This window comes from Dermochelys coriacea, chromosome 7, assembly GCF_009764565.3.
Source record: "Dermochelys coriacea isolate rDerCor1 chromosome 7, rDerCor1.pri.v4, whole genome shotgun sequence".
Taxonomy (NCBI): Eukaryota; Metazoa; Chordata; order Testudines; family Dermochelyidae; genus Dermochelys; species Dermochelys coriacea.
The window spans coordinates 95,180,564-95,203,345 of record NC_050074.1 but is presented as its reverse complement, the minus strand read 5'-3'; the positions used below and the strand labels follow the sequence as shown (position 1 = coordinate 95,203,345).

The following is a 22,782-nucleotide window of genomic DNA, read 5'->3' as shown; positions in this document are numbered from 1 at the left end:
GGCAGCCTTGGGAAGACTGTTGTAATTTAGACAGGCTCTCATGACTGTTGTTTTGGGGGCCCTCCAGCTCCTGGAACAGTTATGCTTTGGAAGGGTGCAACCGTGACTCAAAGCCATTTTAGTCCCCCAGCCAGCTCCTCCCCCCAGGCTGTAAACTTTGTCCTGTCCTGTTTGTGCTATATGGTATCCTTCTGCTTTTTAGATATTAGTAATTGGAATCTTGTCCAAATTTGCACTGGTTGCAACTTACCTCTCCTCCTTCCTACCTTAATAGTCCTTCTTTTAAAACAATTTCATGGTCGCTGTGGGACAGTTAAGCTTACTGTTACTGAAATTGAACAGCTTGTTCAAACTCATTGATGCTTTATAGTCTTGATATATTATCTTCTCACTTACTGCATAATTTACCTATTCTTTTTCTGTTTATTCAGCAAAGGACAAAATCAGCTCAATTTCAGAATCAACTAGTAGTTTAGTTACTATGCTGTCACAATAATCCACCAGTTAGGATAGTTGAAATGTTTTTTTTTTTAAAGTCAGTTTGATTAATATAAGAGCCTAGACAGACTTAAGTGCTGACAGAGTGTTTACCGTTGTACAAGACACAAAGAAAGATATCGTCCCGTGCACTAAGGCTAGCCCTAGAGTTTTTGCCTTGACAAAGGATGGACACAAATACATTGGAAGATCTAAAGAATGGTAACAAGTCTAAAATATTTTAAATAGTTAGTAAAGCTTGAGGTGCAGGAAAAACAGGAAATATACTCCACATTGCTCTGCTCTTGCGTGCCTTATACTTGCCTCTCTAGTCACTCATGTATCTAGAATGATTCCTGTTATGCAATTGCATGTAAATTATATAGCATTTAAAATGCAGGCTCTTCAGATTAGAGTGAGTGTCTATCTTTGTATTGTACGTCTGACTCAAATAAGTCTTGTGTATGGGCGGTCTCTGGGTGCTGCCACTGTCTGCCATAATGCAGTCTGGAAAAAAATAGTTCTATTAACCAAAATAAAGCCAGGTATAGTCTACAAGAATAAATATACTATCAAAATATGCAAAGCAATTTAGAATTTGCTTTATTTTCTTTTGTGGTTTGAAGGAATTGGCTTTTCTTAAAGTGTCCGCCTTAGCATTGTGTTCCGCTAAAAAATAAGTGACTGGGTAATTACAACACAAATGGTTCTAATTCTGTCAGTTTTGTTGCTAAAAGTAAAAGTCGTTTGAAGGCTGTTGGTTTTTTTTGTTTTTGTTGTTTTCCCCTTGCTGTAGCTTTCTGGATTCTGATACGTAACTCCTCACTTAACATTGTCCTGGGTAATGTTGTTTCATTGTTACGTCACTACATTGCTGATCTATTAGAGAACAAGCTCATTTAAAGTTGTGCAATGCTTCCTTATAATGTTGTTCGGCTGCCTGCTTTGTCCACTACTTGCAGGATTCTCTGGAAAAGCAGCCTATCTTCATGGGGGGTTGGAACCAGGGTGAGCCAGCAGCCCCCCTATCAGCTCCCCATAATTCCCTGTAAGTAGGTGTGCGTCTGGGCTCCTGCCTATCAGTCTATCAATTGCCACAGTTCAGGTGTCCCTCCCTCCACTGCTGTGTATTGTTTCCGCCCTCTGCCTTGGAACTGCTCCCGGGAGCCTCCCGCTTGCTGTGCAGGGTGTGTGTGTGGGGGGGGAGGGGTGCTGATGTCAGGGTGTCCCCTTCCCCCGCTCCTGTACCCCATCTCCACAGAGCGGGGGTGGGGGACACACGACAGAGCTCAGGATGGAGGGAGCTTGCTGGAAGCTGCTGCTGTGTCTGAACTTGCTGATCTACTTAAAAGGGCAGTGTACTTAAAGTGGGGTCAGTGTACTTAAAGGGGCACTGCATGTCTGTCACATGCACGCACCCCCCCAGCACTTTGGAAAGTCAGCGCCTGTGCATGTGCTGGAGAAGGGAGTGGTGCATTCAACTTGGATAGGGTGGGTTCATCATCACATTCAGTTTCTTCAAGGAAGTGTTTGCAGCCATTGCCCTGCATCATTGTGTTTCCTCCCTCCTGCCTCAGTGCATGCTGCCTTGTAGAGTGTGAGGCTAAATTAACAACATGTTAACCCTTGAGGGCTCAGCAGAGTGCTAGTTCATCATTTAGCAGCAAAGCATTCCCCTCCACCAACCTTCACAATCATCATTGCTGTCTACAGTATTAAATTGTTTGTTTAAAACTTGTACTGTATATTTTTGTCTTTTTTGTCTGGCAAAAAAAATTTCCATGGGACCTAGCCCCCCCATTTACATTAATTCTTATGGAGAAATTGGATGCACTTAACATAATTTAGCTTAAAGTAGCATTTTTCAGAAACATAACTACAACATTAAGCAAGGAGTTACTGTTGTTAAATACTTTCAGTTCTGTGTGTCTTTGAGTTCATGGACTAATGTTTGTTCCAAAGATACGATTCCTAGTGAAATCTTACTGTACTGTGACAGATTCATCAGGAATTAGCAAAGCTGATGTCTGTAAGCTTCTTTACACTGGCTGAAAATTTTTTTTTTTAAATCCTTAGAAGTAACTATTAGAATTAAACTGAAGACCAGAAGCAGCAGGTTCTCCTTATGCCATGGATGAGTCTGAGGGGAGCAAGGTCTTGTTTAAAAGAAAAGCTGTGATATCCTTATCTCTTTGTTAGTAAATGTTGTGGTTGTATACAGGTAATCCTGTTGGTTGCTTGGTTGGTTCGTTGGTTGATTGTAACTGTAAAATTAACTTTATTTTCTGTTTAACTATCTGCTGTTCTTTCTAGTATGTTTGTTTCATTAAGATATTAGAGTATCTGTGCCATGTTGAATAAGGACATCCTTTCAATTCTAAAGTGTCAAGGTATGGGAATCCATAGTCAAGGCCTGGTGTCCCATGCAGCACATTAGATCTAAAGTTGTATGTTAAAGATCCAGAATTTCTTCTTGGAGTGCTTGCTCGTGTCAGTTCCATTCTAGGTGTGTGCACGCCCACGTGCACAGTCATTGGAGATTTTTGCCTTAGTGGTATCTGTAGGGTCAGTTGTGGTGCCCCCTTGACTCCCGCACCCATGTGCTGGTATATAGGCATCGCAGACCCTATGCGCTCTCACTTCCTTCTTACCACCCATGACGGTTAGTCGGAGCGCTTAGGTTACACCCTGCAGTTCGTGGCTGACCCTCCATCCCACCCCACTTCCCCATCCCTCTTCAGGGATCTTTCTCGTGAGCAACTTCTCTTCCAAAAGGTCAAGAATCTTCTGCACCTGGGTGGAGGAGGTCCCTCCCACTACTTCCTGATCCTGAAAGCAAAAGGGGGCCTCAGACCCATCTTAGACCTGTGTCGTCTTAACAAGTAAAAGTTTCGCATGGTCTCCCAGTCTCCCAGATCCAGGGAGGAAATGATGGAGGCCAGGAACACCGCCCCCGACTTAAAGGACACTTGTATCTACATTTCCATTTTCTCAGGGCCCAGGTGCTTCCTTCGTTATACGCCGGGCCAGCAGCATTTCCAATTCATGGCATTGCCATTTGGTCTCTTGTCAGCCTTGAGAGTGTTCACGAAGGGCATAGCACCAGTGGCCACTTATCTGAGGCACTGGAGTGATCAGATTTATCTGTATCTCAACAACTGGCTAATAAAGGGTCAGTCCCTGGATCAGGTGCATCAGCATTACAATCTGGTTTGTTCCACCTGTCGTGAACTGGGTCTGTTAATAAACGAGAAAAAGTCTACCTTAAGTCGAATGGAATGCATAGAATTCGTTGGAGCAGCCCTCGACTCTACTCAGGCCAAAGCCTTCCTCCCCGAGGCTTGGTTCCAAGCCATGGTGGACCTCATGTTGAACATGTAAGCCCACCCTCTCACCACTGCCTGCACTGAGGTGGTCTGACACATGCAGCTCCGCCTCAGGCCCGTGCAGGCATTGCTGGCATCGGTCTGTGTCCTCAATAGACACAGCATGGACTAGGTGGTGAGGGTCCCAGACCACATCTGTCATTCACCTGGTGGCAGAATCCTGCATCGGTGTTGGAGGGATTGGCTTGGCTGCCGCATGCTTAAATGCGGAGGAGCAGGAGTGTTTGGCTGGTGTTCAGCAGGCCCTGTTGGGCAGCAGAAAGCCCCCCACGAGAGCAACCTACCTGGCCAAAGGAAAACTGTTTGCTGCTTGGATCTCGGATAAAAGGCATTCAGCCTGAGTGGACCTCTCTGCAGTTAATCCTGGACTACCTTCTGCATCTCAAGCTCCAAGGCCTGTCCCTTTCATCTATCAAGGTCCACTTGGCCACTATCTTGGCTTTCCATCAGCTGCTCGAAGGTAGGTTGGTTTTCGCCCAGGACATGACTGCCAGGTTCCTCAGGGGCCTCGAGCGCCTCTACCCATACGTCAGGAAACCCATTCCTCCATGGGATCTGAATCGTGGCTTACTGGGCTCCCCTTCAAGCCTCTGGCTTCCTGCTCTCTCTTTCGCCTTTCCTGGAAGGTTGTGTTGTTTGGTTGCAATAATATCTGCCTGCCGGGTTTCTGAGATTAAGGTGCTTATCTTGGAATTGTCCTATACGGTCTTTTACAAAGACAAGATCCAGCTGTGGCCTTACCCAGCTTTCCTGCCCAGGGAGGTCTCACAGTTTCATATGGGCCAGGACATTTACTTACCTGTTTTTTTTTTTTCCAAAGCCAAATAAGTCGGGGGAGTGTAGGTTGCATTCCCTAGATTTCAGAAGGGCACTAGCCTTCTACATTGAAAGGACCAAGCCATTCCGCAACGCAATTTTTTGTCGTGGTGGCCAACAGGATAAAAGGTCATGCAGTGTCCACTCAAAGAATTTCTTCTTGGATCACTGCCTGCATTCGCCGCTGCTATGGTCAGGCACAGGTGTCACCTCCAGCAATTGTCACCACCCACTCAACCAGAGTGCAAACCTCTTCAGCAGCTTTCCTAGCTCAAGTGCCTATCCAGGACATCTGTAGGGTGGCCATCTGGTCGTCCATCCATACGTTCGTGTCCCATTATTCACTTACCTAGCAGGCCTGGGACGATTCTGGCTTTGGTAGAGCAGTACTGCAAGCCGCTAAACTGTGAACTCTGAGCCCACCTCTACTGATGATACTTGTGAGTCACTTAGAATGGAATCGACATGAGCAAGCACTCAGAAGAAAAAACACTTACCTACCTTTCGTAACTGTTGTTCTTTGAGATCTGTTGCTCATGTCCATTCCATTACCAGCTCTCCTTCCCCTGTCGGAGTTGCCGGCAAGAAGGAACTGAGAGGACATAGGGTCAGCGGTACCTATATACCGGTGTATGGGTGCTGCACTCAAGGGGGCACCACTGCCTACCCTACAGATACTGCTAAGGCAAAAATCTCAGACTGTGCATGTGTGCACGCACACGTCTAGAATGGAATGACCAACACATCTCTAAGAGCAACAGTTACGAAGGTAGGTAACGATTTTTTATATGGTGCTACTTCCCACCCCCATTTTCCTTTTATTTGGAACTCTCCAGTTTAGACCAACGTCACTTTAGTTGTAAGAAGAACAAAAGGACTGGGAGGGCCCTAGGAGACCCACTGTAGCATACTGTAAGAGTGGGAGGTGTTGTGGCTGATCACCAATTTAACATTTCTCTGAGCCATTGCTTCAGTCTTTGTGTATTGCTGTGTTTTGTATTGGTATGTCATAAATCTGCTTGTTGTGCAGATTTTATTTTAAAGAGTCTCAAAGATACTATAAAGTTGAAAGGATAATTTTATGGAACTTTTCACTATACCTATTGAGCAATTAGGAAAATTTCATCTTGATATGATCTGCTGCATAGTAAAACCAGATTTCAAAGACTTGATTATTGGCATTCTTCATCTAGAAATTTCTAGAAGATTTTACAATATACATTGATATATTAGTGCTCCCAGTGTATTTCAATAGAATTTTTAAGAACAGAATTATTGTCTTCAAACCTCATGCAGATACTACTGTTAAAAATCTTACACCAAAGGCAAATTGACTACATTCAGTAGTATTTGAAAAGTAATTACAGCATACATAATCTTTGTTTAGTGTGTTAAAAGCAGAATGATTTATTTGGGAAAGTCCTTTTACATGCTTTTTAAAATATGTAAAATGTAAATCTAATCCTAGTTAATTCCAAACATGGTGAGTCTGAAAGCAACACCAGATATTCTCAGAAACTCTTCTCCTTTCTATCTGTGCACACACCTGTCTATGGCCTCTTTGGGTATGTCTACATTGTGATAAGACCTATGGCACAGCCATGACTGCCCCAGGTCAGCTGACTCAAGCTTGGATTGCAAGCCTTTAGAATTGCAGTGTAGATGTTCAGGTTTGGGATAGTGTCCGGGCTCTGGCACCCTCCCCCTCGTGACTCCAGCCTGAGACTGAATCTGCAATTTTGTAGCCTTGTAGCCTGAGCCCCATGAGCCCAAGTCTGCTGACCCATGCCACCCCGCAGGCCTTTTATGGTAATATGGACATACTCTTAGGTTTGTTTCAGCTTTGTGGCTCTTCCTGGTATACAAACACTTGCAGGGGGAAGAAAGTGCACATGAACACCCCCACACATTGAACAGTGCTGGGAAACAATATCGTCATGCGGTGCATCAGTCTGGAAATAGAGGTGACCATCAACAAAACTGTGAAACTGCTTATTCACACAGTGCTACCAGAGGCACAAAATAAAGTGCGGGGGGAAAAAGGTGTTTCTCCAATCTTGGAGTCATTTCTAACAAGTATGCCATTTTCCATTAGTAAGGAGACTTCAACTTGAGAATGTCTTTCTAACGGTCCTCTCAAATTGAAATAGAAGCAGTCAGATCAGAGTTTGAAACACTATTTAAATTATATCTACGGTAGTTTTCTTCCTCTGAAATGCTAAGTACATTTTAAAAAAAAAAAATCCCAAGCTCCCAGAAAAGACAGATGTGGCTGTACAATTGGAGGGTTAGGTCATTAAAAATTGTTGCTTGTGCACATACAGAAGACACTATATTAAAGCATTACCATGTAATATTTTATTGGAATCACATAAAACATGTTATGTCTGATTATCAGATGAAGTATCAAGTAAAGTTGTGTGTGGTCTGTGTACACATTGTTGTAACCAGAGTTTCTGTTAATACTATTAGAGCTATTGCCCCCTTGACTGAAATTTTCTCCTTTTTAAAGAATACCTGATGTGTTTTGAGTCTGACTTTTTCACATGCTTGGGGTCTAGCTGATCACCATATTCAGGGTTGGGAAGAAATTTCCCCCCAGGTCAAATTGATAGGAACCTAGGGCTTTTTAGCCTTCTGTGGCATGGGTCAGGGGTCACTTGCTAGGATCATCTGGGTATATCTCACAAAATCAGTTCATTTCAGGGGCCTTGGGGATTGGTGCACCTCAGTCCCTCCTGTTCTCTATCTGTGGCGCACAATAGTCTCCTGAGGGCTGTAATACTTTGGTCTAATTCTGGTTGTTTGACTTGTGGTGGGGGTGGCATTTAGTGGCCTGTGATATAGAGGGGGTCAGACTAGATGTTCTGGTGGGCCCACCCTGGCCTTAAACTCTGATTGTGACTCTGAAGTCTGCTAAATTAATCAGTTTACTCAATAATGTACAATTGTTGCTTTTTTTATTACAATATCCTTTTTGAAACATCCTTCTCCTTTCTATTGTAGGTCCAGTTGTTTACGTCTTGGACCTTGCAGATCGGCTGATCTCAAAGGCATGTCCATTTGCTGCAGCAGGAATAATGGTGGGCTCTATCTACTGGACAGCTGTCACCTACGGAGCTGTGACAGTTATGCAGGTTCAAATTCACTTTTTTCTTACGTGTTACTACTTTTGAAATTTTCTTAAAATTCTCTTAGCTGAGTTTTTTCCTTTTGTATTTTAAAACTGGTGATAGTTTAGAGCTGAAACAGCCACAGCTTTAGAAACATATATCCAGCTGAGTGTGACACAGAGTAACTAGTGTCATCTATTCTTTAGTTCAGAAGCAATGATTTCTTGACATATGAAAGGACTGTAAAAGCACTGTTGGTAGAAGATTCTAAAACAGTAGCCTGATACTGATGTGTACAACAGGGATTCCGACTATCTCCTATTTTAACTTGCATGAAGAGAACTTTTTGACCATTTCCATTATCATGACAAGACCACAGGGATGCGGTCTCCTTGCAGATTCAGTACTACCCACATCAGTCTCTGGCTAGGTCCTTAAGATGGTCTAGCCATGTATTCTATTTATGTCCAGACTTGGCCATTTTGGTTTTTTCAAACTTTTCTAATGGTGATGGAACTTACAATGTGAATCTTTTATTTTTAATTGTTGGGTTTGGGTCCAAAGTAATTTAAAAAAAAAAATCAGAGCACTGAAAAACTGAAGTATTGGATCGCTTATAGGGTTAGTAACAGAATATTGAGCCTTTCGAGCTGCCTGCTCATATCCAGTGCATGGTTAATAGTGACTGAAAGCTGTTATTGCTGATGACTGTTTTCCCATTGTGAAATAAGTTGTCCTTGACCTCAGTCTATTTCCTAGAGAAAAAGTGTCACCTACAAAATTTAGCAATAATTGGAAGTCTATAAAGGGGCCATTGATCGAACAGACATGAAAACAAAACTTCATATTTACTTATGGAATCCTTCCTCTTTACGATTGAGGCCTGGCGGTAAGACAAGGTGGAAAATCCTGCTTTACCATTGCCTTTGTTGTACAAAGTGAACTTAAATCCACTTTCAGAATAGAATTGCACTTTATGTAAAACAACAAACAAAAAACTCCTAGCATATTGAGGGGTTCCATGTTTATTTTCTCCCAGTGACTCCACCTCAAGCGTACTCAGTTAAAAGTGAAAATCTATTTCTTTTCTAACTGCCATTCCTGCAAACCTGCACTTTAACCATAGCAAAAACGCTGGAGGCTGCTAATCTTGCCTATGTGAGTTTTCCCACATGATCTACCTCAATCAACTGAATTGGTGGAAAGCTTTTCTAAAAATGATCTGCATTAGACAAGACCAAAATGAGCTCTTCCATGGAATTTACAGCCAGAAGAGCGATTAGGATCACCTCGTTTGATGACTTAATACAAGCCAAATAATTTTACCCAGTAACTCCTACATCAAGCCCACAATTTGTGATTGAGCTAGATCATTTGTTTTGATTTACTTCAATCTTTATTTACTAGGAGAGGATTCAGAAATTTATTTATGGTAGCTGCTACCGAATATATTGCACAGCATAAACATATAATTTTAAAATGAAGTTGGCAAGCTAGAAGGGTCTAAGTGAGTCTTAAGTATTTAACTAGCCACATTAACTATTATAGTTTTTTCCTGGCCTGAACTGTTTTTTATAGAGTTGCTGAGTACTTTTAAAACCTTTACTGTGCTCCACCTCAGGAGGATGAACAATTTTGTTGTCATTCCTGTGTATGCTTGTAAGGCCCTTTGAGGATGGAAGATACTATTTGTATACAGTAAATGGAAGATTCAGGCCCTAATTTCGGGTTATGTGTGATCCCTTTGATAGCTCTACCAGTGTAAAGGGGCTGCATAAACCCAGCAGAAAAAGCTACAGCATAGTGGTAGTCGTTCAGATTTAGGACTAATGAGTCTAATCCTTAAAACATTGGCTAAATCCCAGGTGTTTAATCTGAACTGGCTAATTTCTTAAGATATATTGTGGTCCTTGAGTGGGAGAATGGCAGGATGGGGGCACTGTGCTGGGGGAGCAATGAGGTTTTTGTTCGCTATAAGGTGAGGCAGTTTAGAATTGTATGAAGAGTGAATTCACACTCGCTCCCTTTTCCTCTTCCTAGGCGCCACTTGGTTATGGGTAGTGTAACCTCTCTCCTGTTAAGTGTCAGTCCCTCTCCCTCTGTCTGAGGGCCAGAGGAGAGAAGCACTAAGAGTAAGTCTACACTTAAAACGCTGCAGCGCTTCAGTGTAGACACAACCTATATCAATGGGAGGGCTGCTTCTGTCAGTGTAGGTACTCCACCTCCCCAAGAGGCAGTAGTTAGGTCGACAGAATTCTTCTGTGGACCTAGTGCTGTCTACACCAGGAGTTAGGTCTGTATAGCTATGTGTCTCAGAAGTGTGGATTTTTTGAACCCTTGAGAGACATAGCTGTACTGATCCAAATTCGTAGTGTAGACCAGGCCTAAGTTAGGGCTTGTCTACACTACCATGCAATGTCGATCTACGATACGCAACTTCAGCCACGTGAATAGCGTAGCTGAAGTCGACGTACTTACATCTACTTTCTGCGATATCTTCACTGAGGTAAGTAGACAGCTGATGCTCTCCTGTCTGCGCTGCTTGCGCTCCTTGTTCCGGTGGGGTACTGGAGTTGACGGGAGTGCGCTCAGTGGTCAATTTATCGCATCTGTACTAAATGCGATAAATCGACCCCTGCTGTATTGATGGCTGCCCGCCGATCCGGGCAGATAGTATAGACAAGGCCTGAGTTGCAGATATTCAACTACATCTGGGTTGGAATCGATATGGAGCAAATAGTGCTACTTCACTGGATTGCTGGGCCAGTAAGAAATAAAGCAGGTAGGCACTTCTGAAACTATTATAGCCCCATAGGGAAGGGACATAGTGAACTAGAAGAGAGAGAATAAGAGGCTTGGATCCTTGAGGTGGGAGAGGAAGTTGAGAAGCAGGATACGAGTCTTCTAGTTAACTCTCAGTTGGGAGGAGGTTGGTGACAAAGCTGAAGACAAATTCTGCATGCATTGTCTTAGAGCATCAAAGAATTAATTTACTCATTTAGAATTTTTTGGGCTGCAGTAACTTCAGCTAATATCAGTATTACAGGCTGTGGTGACTGATGCACCTTTCAAAAATTTTGGAAGAATAAAGTAGACTTTCATACTTAACTGAAAAAAATCTTCTAGAAGTGCTGTTGAGAGTTACACTGTGGCTAGTTATCTTCACAATATTTTTCTACCTGCCATCACACCCATTCTACTGAAGCTCTATTTGTTTTGTTTTTTTAAGTGATCTTAAACAGTCTATTCTCTGTGTTGTACCAAATAAAGCCTATGCTGCTTATTGGTTTTGATACAAACATATTAGGACATCCAGTGTCTAAGACAACCAGTGCTTGTTACGTTTCTCACTTGCGCTCTGCTTGGACTGTCATTTGAAGGTCATGCAAAAGTTAATTCTTTCTAGAGGTGCATCAGTGATGGTAGCAGCCTTGATCAGTTTTGCCACACAGGACCTAGAGGACAGGTACAGTTTTCAAAATTTAATGTCTGAGTTCTCAACCTATCAAAAGTCTACCCTCAAGACTGTCTACAAAATTGTGTGTTTTTGAACAGGTGCCTGCATCTTAACAAGTATTTAAATCTGAGTAGAGATTTGAGCCTTTGAATGAATAGAGCATTTCAAGTCTTTTTCTTGTTGAAACAAGATAAGAGCACTTAGTCTGACAGTTGGCTTGGCTGGTGTTGACCCACACCAGATAAAATGCAGGACATTTAAATACTCTTAAATAGGGACAGTTGGCTTGTGACATTTTGCTAAAAATATACTAGTAGTCACTTTTTACCATGAGGCTTAAGTGTGACCTTAATTGTAGTTTTGACACTGCAAAAAATCAGATTTTATTGTTGCTAAGAAATTATTTTAAACCTTCAGTAATAAAATTACCAAATCCAAATAAAGATCAATCTTTTATTTTGGATTAGTATGTAGCATTCAGAATTAGAATTATAATTGCTGTTTTTGTTGCATGATATCAGATGTTGACCTTAGTTTTAAAAAATGCTCATTTACATGAGAAGCTGTATGTGCAACTGGTGTTGTCATAATGGGAAAATAGATTTTTTTTTTTTTTTTTATGATGCAAAGAGAAGGAATACACATCACTAGTGTGCCCTCTCTTACGCTAATACGATAATAGAATCTCAGGTCATTAATCAGAAAATTCAGCTATTGATTTGTATTCTTAAATCATAGCGGCTGAGCAATTTTAAATCCCAGAATTAAAATTAATCTTTCCAAAGTTGTGTGGCCTTCTGGGGATTTTAGAAAACATGCTATTATAGTATAAGGTAGCTTTAAAATATCTGAGACTTCACGTTATTTCTATATAAACTAGGAGTAAGTATATAGAGAAGCACATCTGCCCCTTTCTGGGTAAGAAGGAGTTAATTATGTAATGACTCACTAATGCAAGATGAGTCAAGCAAGAACTGGAACTGGTAACTCACCAACAGCAAATCTGATAAGCAGTGAAGGGCGCCACATGAGAGATTTAAGCTTCAGGTAACATTTTTAATAGGATTATTTTAAAATTTAGATGCCTAGATAGTTCGATACAAACCAGTAAAATCTTTCAGAACTAGACACTTAAAGTATGTCCACTGCACAATAATCATCTGACACTAAAAGTTTTTGAACATTTCACAGGTTGTAGGTCATAAAGAAGGTCTTGATGTCATGGAGAGAGCTGATCCTTTATTTCTTTTGATTGGACTTCCTACCATCCCAGTCATGCTGATACTGGGCAAGATGATTCGCTGGGAAGACTATGTGCTCAGACTGTGGCGCAAATATTCTAACAAACTGCAAATTCTGAATAGTATATTTCCAGGTAATGCAATTAAATCTAAATGAAATGTGAAGTCTGTGCTCTGCCCAGGCGAGGTGGGGTGTTGAGGGCAGTTTCCCTATCTGTAATGGGGATAATAATGCTCCTTTCCCTCTGACCCTTTGTCTAGTTTATTTTGATTATTTGATCTTAAGGGCAGGGACTGTCTCTTACTGTGTGATTGTACAGTGCCTAGCCCAATAAGGCCCCGAACTCTGTTGAGGCCTCGGTGCTCTATTGTAGTGAAAATATTAAAATAAAAACTATAAATGAAATTTTAGTGTGAGAAGCTAAAAGTTGATGCCTAAAAATAATTTCCTCATTTAATAGAAATAGAATACTTACTGGAGAGAGGGATGCTATATAATAAAATTGTTAGATTGTAGAAAACTAATTAGATTTGAAAGGCTAGATTCATAATGAAAACAAAGTTTGTCGTCTTTATTTTGTTAGTTGGCAATATGATTTTTCTCTAGGAATTGGATGTCCTGTTCCTCGTATTCCAGCTGAGGCCAACCCTCTAGCAGATCACGTCTCTGCTACTCGTATTCTGTGTGGAGCTCTTGTCTTTCCAACCATTGCCACCATAGTTGGCAAGCTGATGTTCAGCAGTGTTAATTCTAATTTACAAAGGACAATCCTGGTAAGATGATTTAAGAAGATTGTTTTTCAGAAATAGCAATAATAATGGTATATGGAGTTGTAGTAAATATTATGGGGTTTTATGGGGTCGCCAGAGCTGGTGTTAGACTTGATAGGGCTGAAGTTGAAGTCTGAGCTCCACTGCTGTGGGCTGGAGCCGAAGCTGAAGGGCTTCAGCCCTGGGTGGCGGGGCTCAGGTTACAGGCCTCCCACTTGGGGTTGAAGTCCTTGGGCTTCAGCTTTGCTTCCTCCCCCCCCCCCCCCCCCAGGGAGCAGTGGGGATTTGGCTTTGGGCCCTCCTGTGCTGGGTGGTGGGGTTCAGGCTTTGTCCCTCCATCTCCCCGCACCCGGGGCAGCGGGGCTTAGGCTTCGGGTCCCCCAACCTGGGGTCATGTAGTAGTTTTTGTTGACAGAAGGGGATCATGGTGCAATGAAGTTTGAGAACCCCTGGTCTAGACAGTGGGCTGGAATCACCAATGTAATTTAATCTAAAATGGTAAATTAATCTTGACCCAGAATCCTAGACAGGACTTAAAAACAGACAAACAAAAAAAAAACCTACAAGTCAAAGGTCTAAATAAAGTGGACAGAGGATGATGTGGAAGATGATGGGGAGGGGACCTACCAGTGACTTCCAGGGGAAAAGCCCTGGTGAAAGGCCCATTGTGTAGGGTCTGGTCACAGGAATGTGCCTCTTTGTTTCTGAATAGTAAGTGTATAAATTGGACTCCCTTACTGCTTTGGTGTCTGAACAAGAGAGAAAATAATCTCTTCCCCCACCCAAAGCTTGCTGACTGCTGCTGCAGGAGGGAGAGCAGGGAAGCTGAGGGATCCTCCCTTATGAATAACTCAAGTGCCTGCTGCTTCTGCTCATGACCTCCCCAAAAGCAGCTGTTAATGAGACTGATATGTTTGTCTGTTTCACTGGTTTCTCTGTACACCAGCCACTATACTTCTCAATACCAACAGTAAAGTCACTTCAAAGACTTCTCAATTTTTGTGCTGCTACTTTGGTTTGGGAAAGCTATGACCAACAGCAGCAGAGCCACTAGAACAGACTAAGACTTTGTCTTCACTGGGGGGGTTTAGCTCACACCGAGTTGACATGCGCTATTTGGTGTACTATATATAAGCCATACTAATTATGTGCACATGGCTGTGCCCTCTTTCAATTTGCATCATTGTGCACCCATGGCAGTTAACTGCTGTGTAGGAAGTGTGTGGCATGGGAGAGTATGCCGTGGTCCTGTGTCTTTGCTGCTGAGCAGTGTTCATTCTGGGATTTGTCTCACTGCACATTGGGGGATGCATAGCAGAAGTCGGGTGGAAGCCAGTAAAATTCTGTGGCTTGAGGTCAGATTAAAAAACCAATCCCATGATTCCACTCTCTCCATCCTATGCTTTCTCTTTCTGGGGGGGGGCTAGTGCCATTTTCAAATTGCTGTTTGCTATCATGGACCTAGCAATGCTCTGTGCCACTATGCTGACAACCACAAATACACAGAAGCTGCTTAGGCTTTATTTTGAGCTCTTGAAGCCAAGTGGATTCAATTTTGGACTGCACCTACCACACCACTGAGCAGATGATGGGACAACTGTATCTTCAGCAATAGCAGAGGAAGAAGACGACGACACTGAACAACTACTACTACATGAGCTGTTCCTGGAGCAGCTTTAGACAGTGTAGCACCATTGCTGGGCTTAGGAACCTAGCATCAATCCTTGGGAAAGGGTTGTTCTGCAGATCTGGGATGACCAGGAGTAGGGAGAGAATTTCAGGATAGTGAAGGTTTTTTTTTTTTTTTTAAATCTGTGCTGAACTAGCCCCAGAGCTGCAGCAACACTGTACCAACTGTGGCAGAGCTCTGACCTTGTCCCCGTGGGTCCCGTGCTTCCAGGTGGTTTATGTCAGCCTCAGAGGCTTACTGTGACCCTCCCCATAGCCCTTCTCTCTCTGGGGCCAGTTTACTGAGCCCTTTTCATCATAAGCCAGAAGAAGGTTGGTGAGAGAACTCTCACAGTCTCTGTTGTCCCTATGGGCTTATTCCAGAACAGTTTAGCCTCCTGTCTTGACAGGGACCTGTCTTCCCCTCCCAGGAGGTGTTTCTGTAGTGGCTGGTTGGGGGGAACCTGGGCCCGCCCTCTACTCCGGATTCCAGCCCAGGGATCCTAATGGCAGCAGCTATTAGCAGCCAACCTTTCACTGCCAGAGTTGCTACATTTCCTTGGGCCACTTCCCCAAAGCTCCCCCACTTCTGTCTCTTAATGTGTTCTTCACCCTTACCTTTGGGCTCCCTTTCAAGTGGCTTGAGGGTGTCTTCATTATCTGCCCTTCAGCTGCACTTCCTCTCCTCGGCCTTACTGGAGTGAGCCCTTTTAAGCCAGAGGGGCCTTATTTGGAGTCAGGTGTTCTCATTTGCCTAATGGGTTCAACTGACTCTTTGCAGGCTAATTGGAGTCATGTGTCCACCCTAGCCTGGAGCAGCCCCTGCTCTGGTCAGTCAGGGAACAGAAAACTGCTTATCCAAGGGCCAGTATATCTGCTGTCTACTACTCTGCTGTTCCCAACTGGCCTGGGTCTATCACACAACATAGAGTGCCCTGTACCCATGGAGAAGCTGGTCGCTATTGCCATCTGTAAGTTGGTCACCTCTAAAGGTTGCTTGTTCATAGCCACCCCAATTTTGGTGTAGGGAGATTGACTGTTGGAGCTGTTGTCATGCAAGTATGTGGTGCCATGCATAAGGTACTGGTTGCACCAGGTTATAAAGGTTGGTGGTAATGCTCAGGAGATCGATGGCTTTTCACACATGGGGTTCCTAAACTGTATTGGGGCAAGGGTATTGCTCCATGGTGCACCAAGGGCTGGTTGACCACCGTATCAGGTTTACAGTAATAAATGCAGGATAGTCTGGAAAGATCCGTGATGCTAGGATCTTTCAGAACTCAGCTTTGTTTACCTTAAGGAATAAAGGACATTTGCCCCCACTATGGACATTATCCTGGGAGACCTGGCTTATCTGCTTCCCTGGTTAATGAAGGCATTCACTGGCTACAGAAGGAAGGAACTGTTTAACTATCTCCTCAAGTTGCAGAATGACAGTGGAGCATGCATCTGAAAGGAAGATGGTGCAGTTTAAGGACTAGGTTGGAAGTTGTAAGAAAAACCTTGCCCAAGAAGATAGCTGCATGTTGTGTTTTGCACAATATTTCTGAGAGTAAGGGAGAAAGCCTTAATGGCTGGTGGGAGGCTGAGGTGCAGAGACTTGCTCAACTTTTTGAACAGCCAGCATTTAGAACAGAGGTGGCCAACATGTGGCTCTGGACCTACATGCGGCTCTTCAGAGGTTAATATGCGGCTCCTTGCATAGGGGCCAACTCCGGGGCTGGAGCTACAGGTGCCAACTTTCCAATGTGCTACAGCGCGCTCACTGCTCAACCCCTGGCTATACCCCAGACCCACTCCACTCCTTCCCACCCAAGCCGCACCCTTGCTCCTCCTCCCCCACCCCAAGCCTCCTGCACACGACAAAACTGCTGATCACAGCCATCATGAGGCACACGGATGGAGAGTTAGGTGCTGATCAACGGTGCTGCTGGCGGGTGGGAGACACTAGGGGTTAGGGGAGGAGCTGACGGGGGGCTGCTGATGTATTACTGTGGCTCTTTAGCAATGCACATTGGTAAATTCTGGCTCCTTCTCAGGCTCAGGTTGGTCACCCCGTTCTAGAATATGGAAATGGTGAGGCAGTACTGTCAGGGTGGCATGCTGTTCTTACTTTGAGTCTCAGGCCTGACAAAGTGCAGCTGTACATCTAGCTGTTATCCTGGGCAGGAGTGAGCAGAATGGAGTGAGAATTGCAGGCTTTTTGATGGGTGGTAGAAGTGGCACGTTGTGGAACTCCTTACTGTATCTTGTGTGTGCGCCTTTATACTTATGACATGCAAATTTTACTTTTTTTGTATGTACCATGTATTGTGGACTCTCTGTGAATGAATTTTTAAATGGACTATATTATTAAACAGTTGTTACATAACACCCATAAATAAAGCTTTAATTAAAACAACAATGAAACTGATCTTTAAAGCGGTGATCTCCAAACTTTTGAGGGTCATGCCCCCCTTACTCTTGTCCCCGCCCCTCTCCCGGGCCAGGAATGAGGCTACGGCTGCAGGGGGGAACGCACAGGAGTTAAGGGAGTGGAGGCTGGGGATGGGGCTGGAGCCCGGAGGAGGGCCTGGGATGGAGCCATGGCCAGAAAGTGGAGGCAGCTGAGCCCGCAGTTGGATGTAGCTCTGCTCCCTGCCTGGCCCTTGGCCTTGGTCCTGGCCTCATGTCAGTTTTTAAAGGTTGGAGGGGGCATCCAGTCAATTTGACCCTAGAGCAGTGGAGAGCACTCAGATAAAGAGAGAGAGACCTGTTTTTTTTCCACTCCATGCATCTAATGAAGTGGGTTTTAGCCCACAAAAGCTTATGCCCAAATAAATGTGTTAGTCTCTAAGTGCTAGAAGTACTCCTTGTTGTTTTTCTGATGCAGACTAACATGGCTACCACGCTGAAACCTATCTCCACAAAAGATATCTACAAAGGAGTGGGGAAGAGCAGTTTGAGGACTGTCAAAGCAGTGCATGGCCCTAACTCAATTCACATTGAACTCAGTATAATTTGAAAGAGGACTCCAAGGCTTGCATTAAATGCAAAGTTAGTGCACTCTAATTGCATCTTGTGTATGCAGGCATTTTCACACCAGACTAACTCGAGTTAGTGTGTACTAAACCCCCTGTGTGGAAAAGACCTAGAGAAGATCACTTGATATCTGTTCATGTGCTTGAAGGGTTTTTACAAACATGAGGACTAAAGCTATATCTTTAATGAAAACTTAAGTTTTACAGAAATTGATTGTTTTTGATCCCTTCTGTATTTGCCAGCAGAAGTTCCCTAAATGCCCCCAAGAAGTGGATTTTTCAAGTTCTGATTAGTTTTTAGTGGGACTGTTAATTAGTGTGTTTATTATATATTCTGGGAAAATATCTTTTGTTGTTTAATATGATGATTTTTCATTTTTTGTCAAAACTCAAAGTGAATAAAAGTTTCCAAAATGATTTATAAACCCAGCATGTAATCCTTTTATGTAACATGAACATCTGTAGTAGTATTGTGGCAGAAAATTTGCCTCATTCATTTGTAATTGCCCTAATTAGCTTAACTTCAAAGGAAGTATTTCTTGATTATTTTTGACTTTTTTACAACTAAGAAAACTATGATATGATATGATATAATACTGAACTTGTTCTGTAAGTCTTAAAAATTTCTCTTTATTTCAGGGTGGAATTGCTTTTGTTGCTATAAAAGGAGCTTTTAAAGTTTACTTCAAACAGCAGCAATATTTACGTCAAGCTCACCGCAAAATTTTAAATTACCCTGAGCAAGAAGGAGCATAAGGCTGTGATCTCTAGCTGTCATACAATCTCATCTACCAGATTCTCTTGATGTATAGATTCCATCGTTATTGCACAGTAGTGGAGAATTGTGATAAGTGGCTGCTCCTATTTTTTCTTCAAATATAATAAAGCACTTTCTTGTGGCAGGGTAAATCCGCTCAGTAATCACTGAACCTAAGAATGTGATTTGTTTTCATTTTTGTGTATTTTTCCTTTGAGAGACCGGCACCTGAATCATACCACATATGCTGAATTTAAAAAAAAATTTTTTTGCTATTACTCATCAATGCACAGACTGTATCCAAATCCATTTTTTGTTCACTTAATAAAGTATCTGCACAATATTTGCATACACAGACCATCCAATTCAACATAAAGGATACCATAGAGGGATTTTTTTAAGAAATTTTGTTTGAGTAGGTTATTGCCAAGGAGAATTTTTCTTGGATTTTAGCCTATAAGGATTCCCTTGTTCGCAGCTGAAGCTCTGCAATAGATGTAAAACAAGAGGTCTAAAATGTATACAAAACATTGGATAGACAAGCAGAAGACTGATCCTTTTCTAAAGGGTCCACATAAGCCAACTTTGACCACCTAGAGTGTGAGCTAGTACATGGCTTCCAGCTAATTTTGCTACTATCTAATTGTATTGTCTGCAGTGTCTGGTATTGCTATGTCATGGCTCCATTGCTGTCTTGTAACTATTATTACATCCACCTCTAGAGAAATTTGGGAAAGTGAATTTCAATCACTTATTTTTGTAATTAAAACAGCTGTTTAGTAATAGTAGATTGTATTTTGAGAGTTCCTTTGTGATTATGCAATTAACTACTCAAATAAATAATAGTAGAGACTAGAGAGCATTGGACAATGAGAAGGTAACTTGATTCTTGTCTGTCAGTACACAGACTAGAGGATAAAACTTAATTCTCTAATAAATTAAGATAATTGATTGCAACAGTAAAAGCCTGTTGTAAAAATGCAGTTTTTAATGGCATGTCAAAAAGGGAGACACTAGCACTTAAATCAGTAATTTTACTTGTTCATAAATTCACATTTAATTGAAATTAGCAATTACTAATTACAATGTTAGTGTTAATTCTGAGTCCTGTTTGACAAACAATGTGGCCATTTCATATTAATGCAAGACAGCCTGGATTTACAGTAATTGCAGTTCAGCACATAGCAGTTGAATGATTTTTTTTTAAAGTTCTGATTCTGAAAGTTGTTTCCTATTTTTTTTAATTCATAATAGTATATCAAATGCATGGAGAAGGGTAAGCATTCCCCATAGTGAAGTATTGGTAAGTAAATGTTGCTTTTCACCACAAGTGAAGCAACTATAGAGTGGACTTCATGTCTGATTGCAATAATGTATGTTAGTGACACTTAAAAATATGGTACTTTTTTATGTGTTACCTTAAATATTGAGAATGTAACATTTTAGAAATGTATAAAGTATATACAATGGCCAACAAGTACTCAGAAACTATAGTTGAAAATTATACATGCATAGCTGATTTGAGATTCTTGCTAAAATTGATAAATTACTATAATCTTGTAAGTCTGCTGATTGTTGGTCTCAGATTGGTCTGACTTTTTTTTAATATATTTATGTACACAGCAGCAGCCTCTGATTTTTCTGTAATACAAGTTTTCAAACAATGTAATACATAGTTCTTGCAGAATTCCTGAGTGCAAGGAGAGGCTTTTCAGTGGTTTCACTGTATAGATTTCCAACCACTTTATAACGTTTTTTAAAGTCTCATGCAGAATTTAATAGTGCAAATTTGTTTTGACATTTTGTTCTGTAGGAAAGCTGTCGTCTTTGAAAACTGAACCTGTTGTACATCAGATTATAAAAGGAGTATAAAATGATTTAAACTTAGTGGCAGAGAGTTACTACTTTTGTTGCTGTATTGTAAAATCTTGTTTTTAGTATTAATTATAAGCACATTGGATTAGGTTGAATAAATATTTTTACATTATTTAGGTGTATTTTGTCCATTGAACAAATAGTGCCAAAGCCTATGACAGAAGTAGGTTTTAAAATTGATAACTATTCAATCAAAAAGTAGTATACCATTTCTTTTAAGTAGATACCCCATGGTTAACCTTATGGAATTTTTTAAGAAATACTCTTTTGGGGGGCAGGGGAGAATGGAGACCTAACTTTGAAGATTCCATTTAGTTTGTGATTAAACTTTAATCATTTCTCTCTCTCTCTCATTAATCAGTTATCAATAAATGATGAAGAGTGCATCATCTGAAATCTGCCTATTTTTATAAAATCAAAGCCATTACTCTGATTTGAAGGACTTAGAACAATACTGATTTGGGATTGGGTGGGACTGGCTGGCTCTGGATTGGTAGTGCAGTACAAAATACACCTGGGAAATACACTGCTCAATGAGGGAGGAGGATAGTGTGGGAAGACCTGAAACCCATACTAGCTAGTGACAGTGTGCATCTCACTACCTTCAGAGCAAGGAGCACTGACCTACAGCATTCCAGCACATATTCGGCACCTTGGTTTGTCTTTGCCCTCCATTACATAAATATTTAGGTGCTGCTTTTTCCTGGAGACCAATTCAGTGATTTACAAGCAGAATGTGTGTCTCTCTTCTACATCTTAAGCCTCATAGTTATTGAGATGAGGGCCCCTTCTGTCCTCTTCATTCCTATTTTTGATTTGAAGTGGTTTGTGCCAACACTCCCTGAGCTAACTTGTTTTTCTAGGAGTTTCAGAATTAGGATTGACCTTCAGCTGCTTTTTGAGATAAGCAGACTCCCTATGTCATTGTTGCCTCTGCTGATTTTTCACCTTTTCAGTTCTGATAATCATAGCACTTTGGAGCCACATACCTAGCACGGAAATGATGGTTATGTCTGCACTGCTGTTTGGAGGTGGGATGCCCAGCGCAGTTAGACTCAGGTTTGCTCAGCTCAGGCTAGTGTGCATATTGTGGCACTGGCAGCAGCTTGGGCTAGCCACCTGAGCGTGGACCCAGAGGGTCAGGTAGGTTTGGACTCTGGTAGTTAGCCCAAGCCAAAGCTAGTTGTGCAGTGTTCACACTGCTATTTTTAGTGCATTGGCTCGAGCTGCACTAACATGAGTCTATCTCCCTGCTTCAGTGTAGATATATCTCAATTCAGGAAAGAACTTTATGCTTAACTTAAACATCCATAGGTGCTGTATAGGGATGCTTTTCTGAATTGAGGCCCTGGTAGGAAAGGACAACAGCAGAAACTTTGAGGAGCCCTTCCCCTCTGTACAAAATATTTCAAAAGGTGCTATAATGACCTTAACACTCAGAAAATCTTTCTGAAGCTCAAGATTCTTATGGTTTGGTTTAATTTGAAAATATTCCTATTAGGGCATTTTATCCTCAAAGCTGAAAATGCACCTTGAGCATTGGTTCTCTGCTTGCAGAACTATTAAATTGATGTAGAGAACATATAAATATCAGCTGGGTCATGGTCTGTCAATGACAAAGTCAATATACCTTTCTGATCCCTATATTGGAGCTCTTTCAGATATGACAAACAAGGAGCACTTATTTTCTTCTAGCAGGTCACTGAGGGTGGTTGTGCTTGCCTCTTGTCACTTCCAGAACTTCAAAGAACCATGCAGGTTCCAAAACTGCTAATTTGACTGCTTTAAGTCCCCTAATGCCCCTACTCTACTTGTGCTACATTGATGACATCTTCATCATCTGGACCCATGGAAAAGAAGCCCTTGAGGAATTCCACCATGATTTCAACAATTTCCATCCCACCATCAACCTCAGCCTGGACCAGTCCACACAAGAGATCCACTTCCTGGACACTACGGCGCTAAAAAGCGATGGTCACAAACACCACCCTATATCGGAAACCTACTGACCGCTATTCCTACCTACATGCCTCTAGCTTTCATCCAGATCATACCACTTGATCCATTGTCTACAGCCAAGCTCTACGATATAACCGCATTTGCTCCAACCCCTCAGACAGAGACAAATACCAACAAGATCTCTATTATGCATTCCTACAACTACAATACCCACCTGCTGAAGTGAAGAAACAGATTGACAG

The 22,782-nt window shown here is 42.1% G+C and overlaps 1 protein-coding gene across 1 annotated transcript in view; it reads left to right on the top strand.

The window, feature by feature from the left end:
- MARCHF5 (membrane associated ring-CH-type finger 5) overlaps positions 1-20,977 on the top strand; it is an 80,754-nt gene extending 59,777 nt beyond the window's left edge. The window contains exons 3-6 of the mRNA XM_038410936.2: positions 7,686-7,816; positions 12,441-12,624; positions 13,098-13,264; positions 18,589-20,977. Coding sequence (XP_038266864.1) covers positions 7,686-7,816; positions 12,441-12,624; positions 13,098-13,264; positions 18,589-18,705 — 599 coding nt within the window. The 3' untranslated portion in view covers positions 18,706-20,977. The remainder of the gene's footprint in view (positions 1-7,685; positions 7,817-12,440; positions 12,625-13,097; positions 13,265-18,588) is intronic.
- Positions 20,978-22,782: the final 1,805 nt, after the last annotated feature.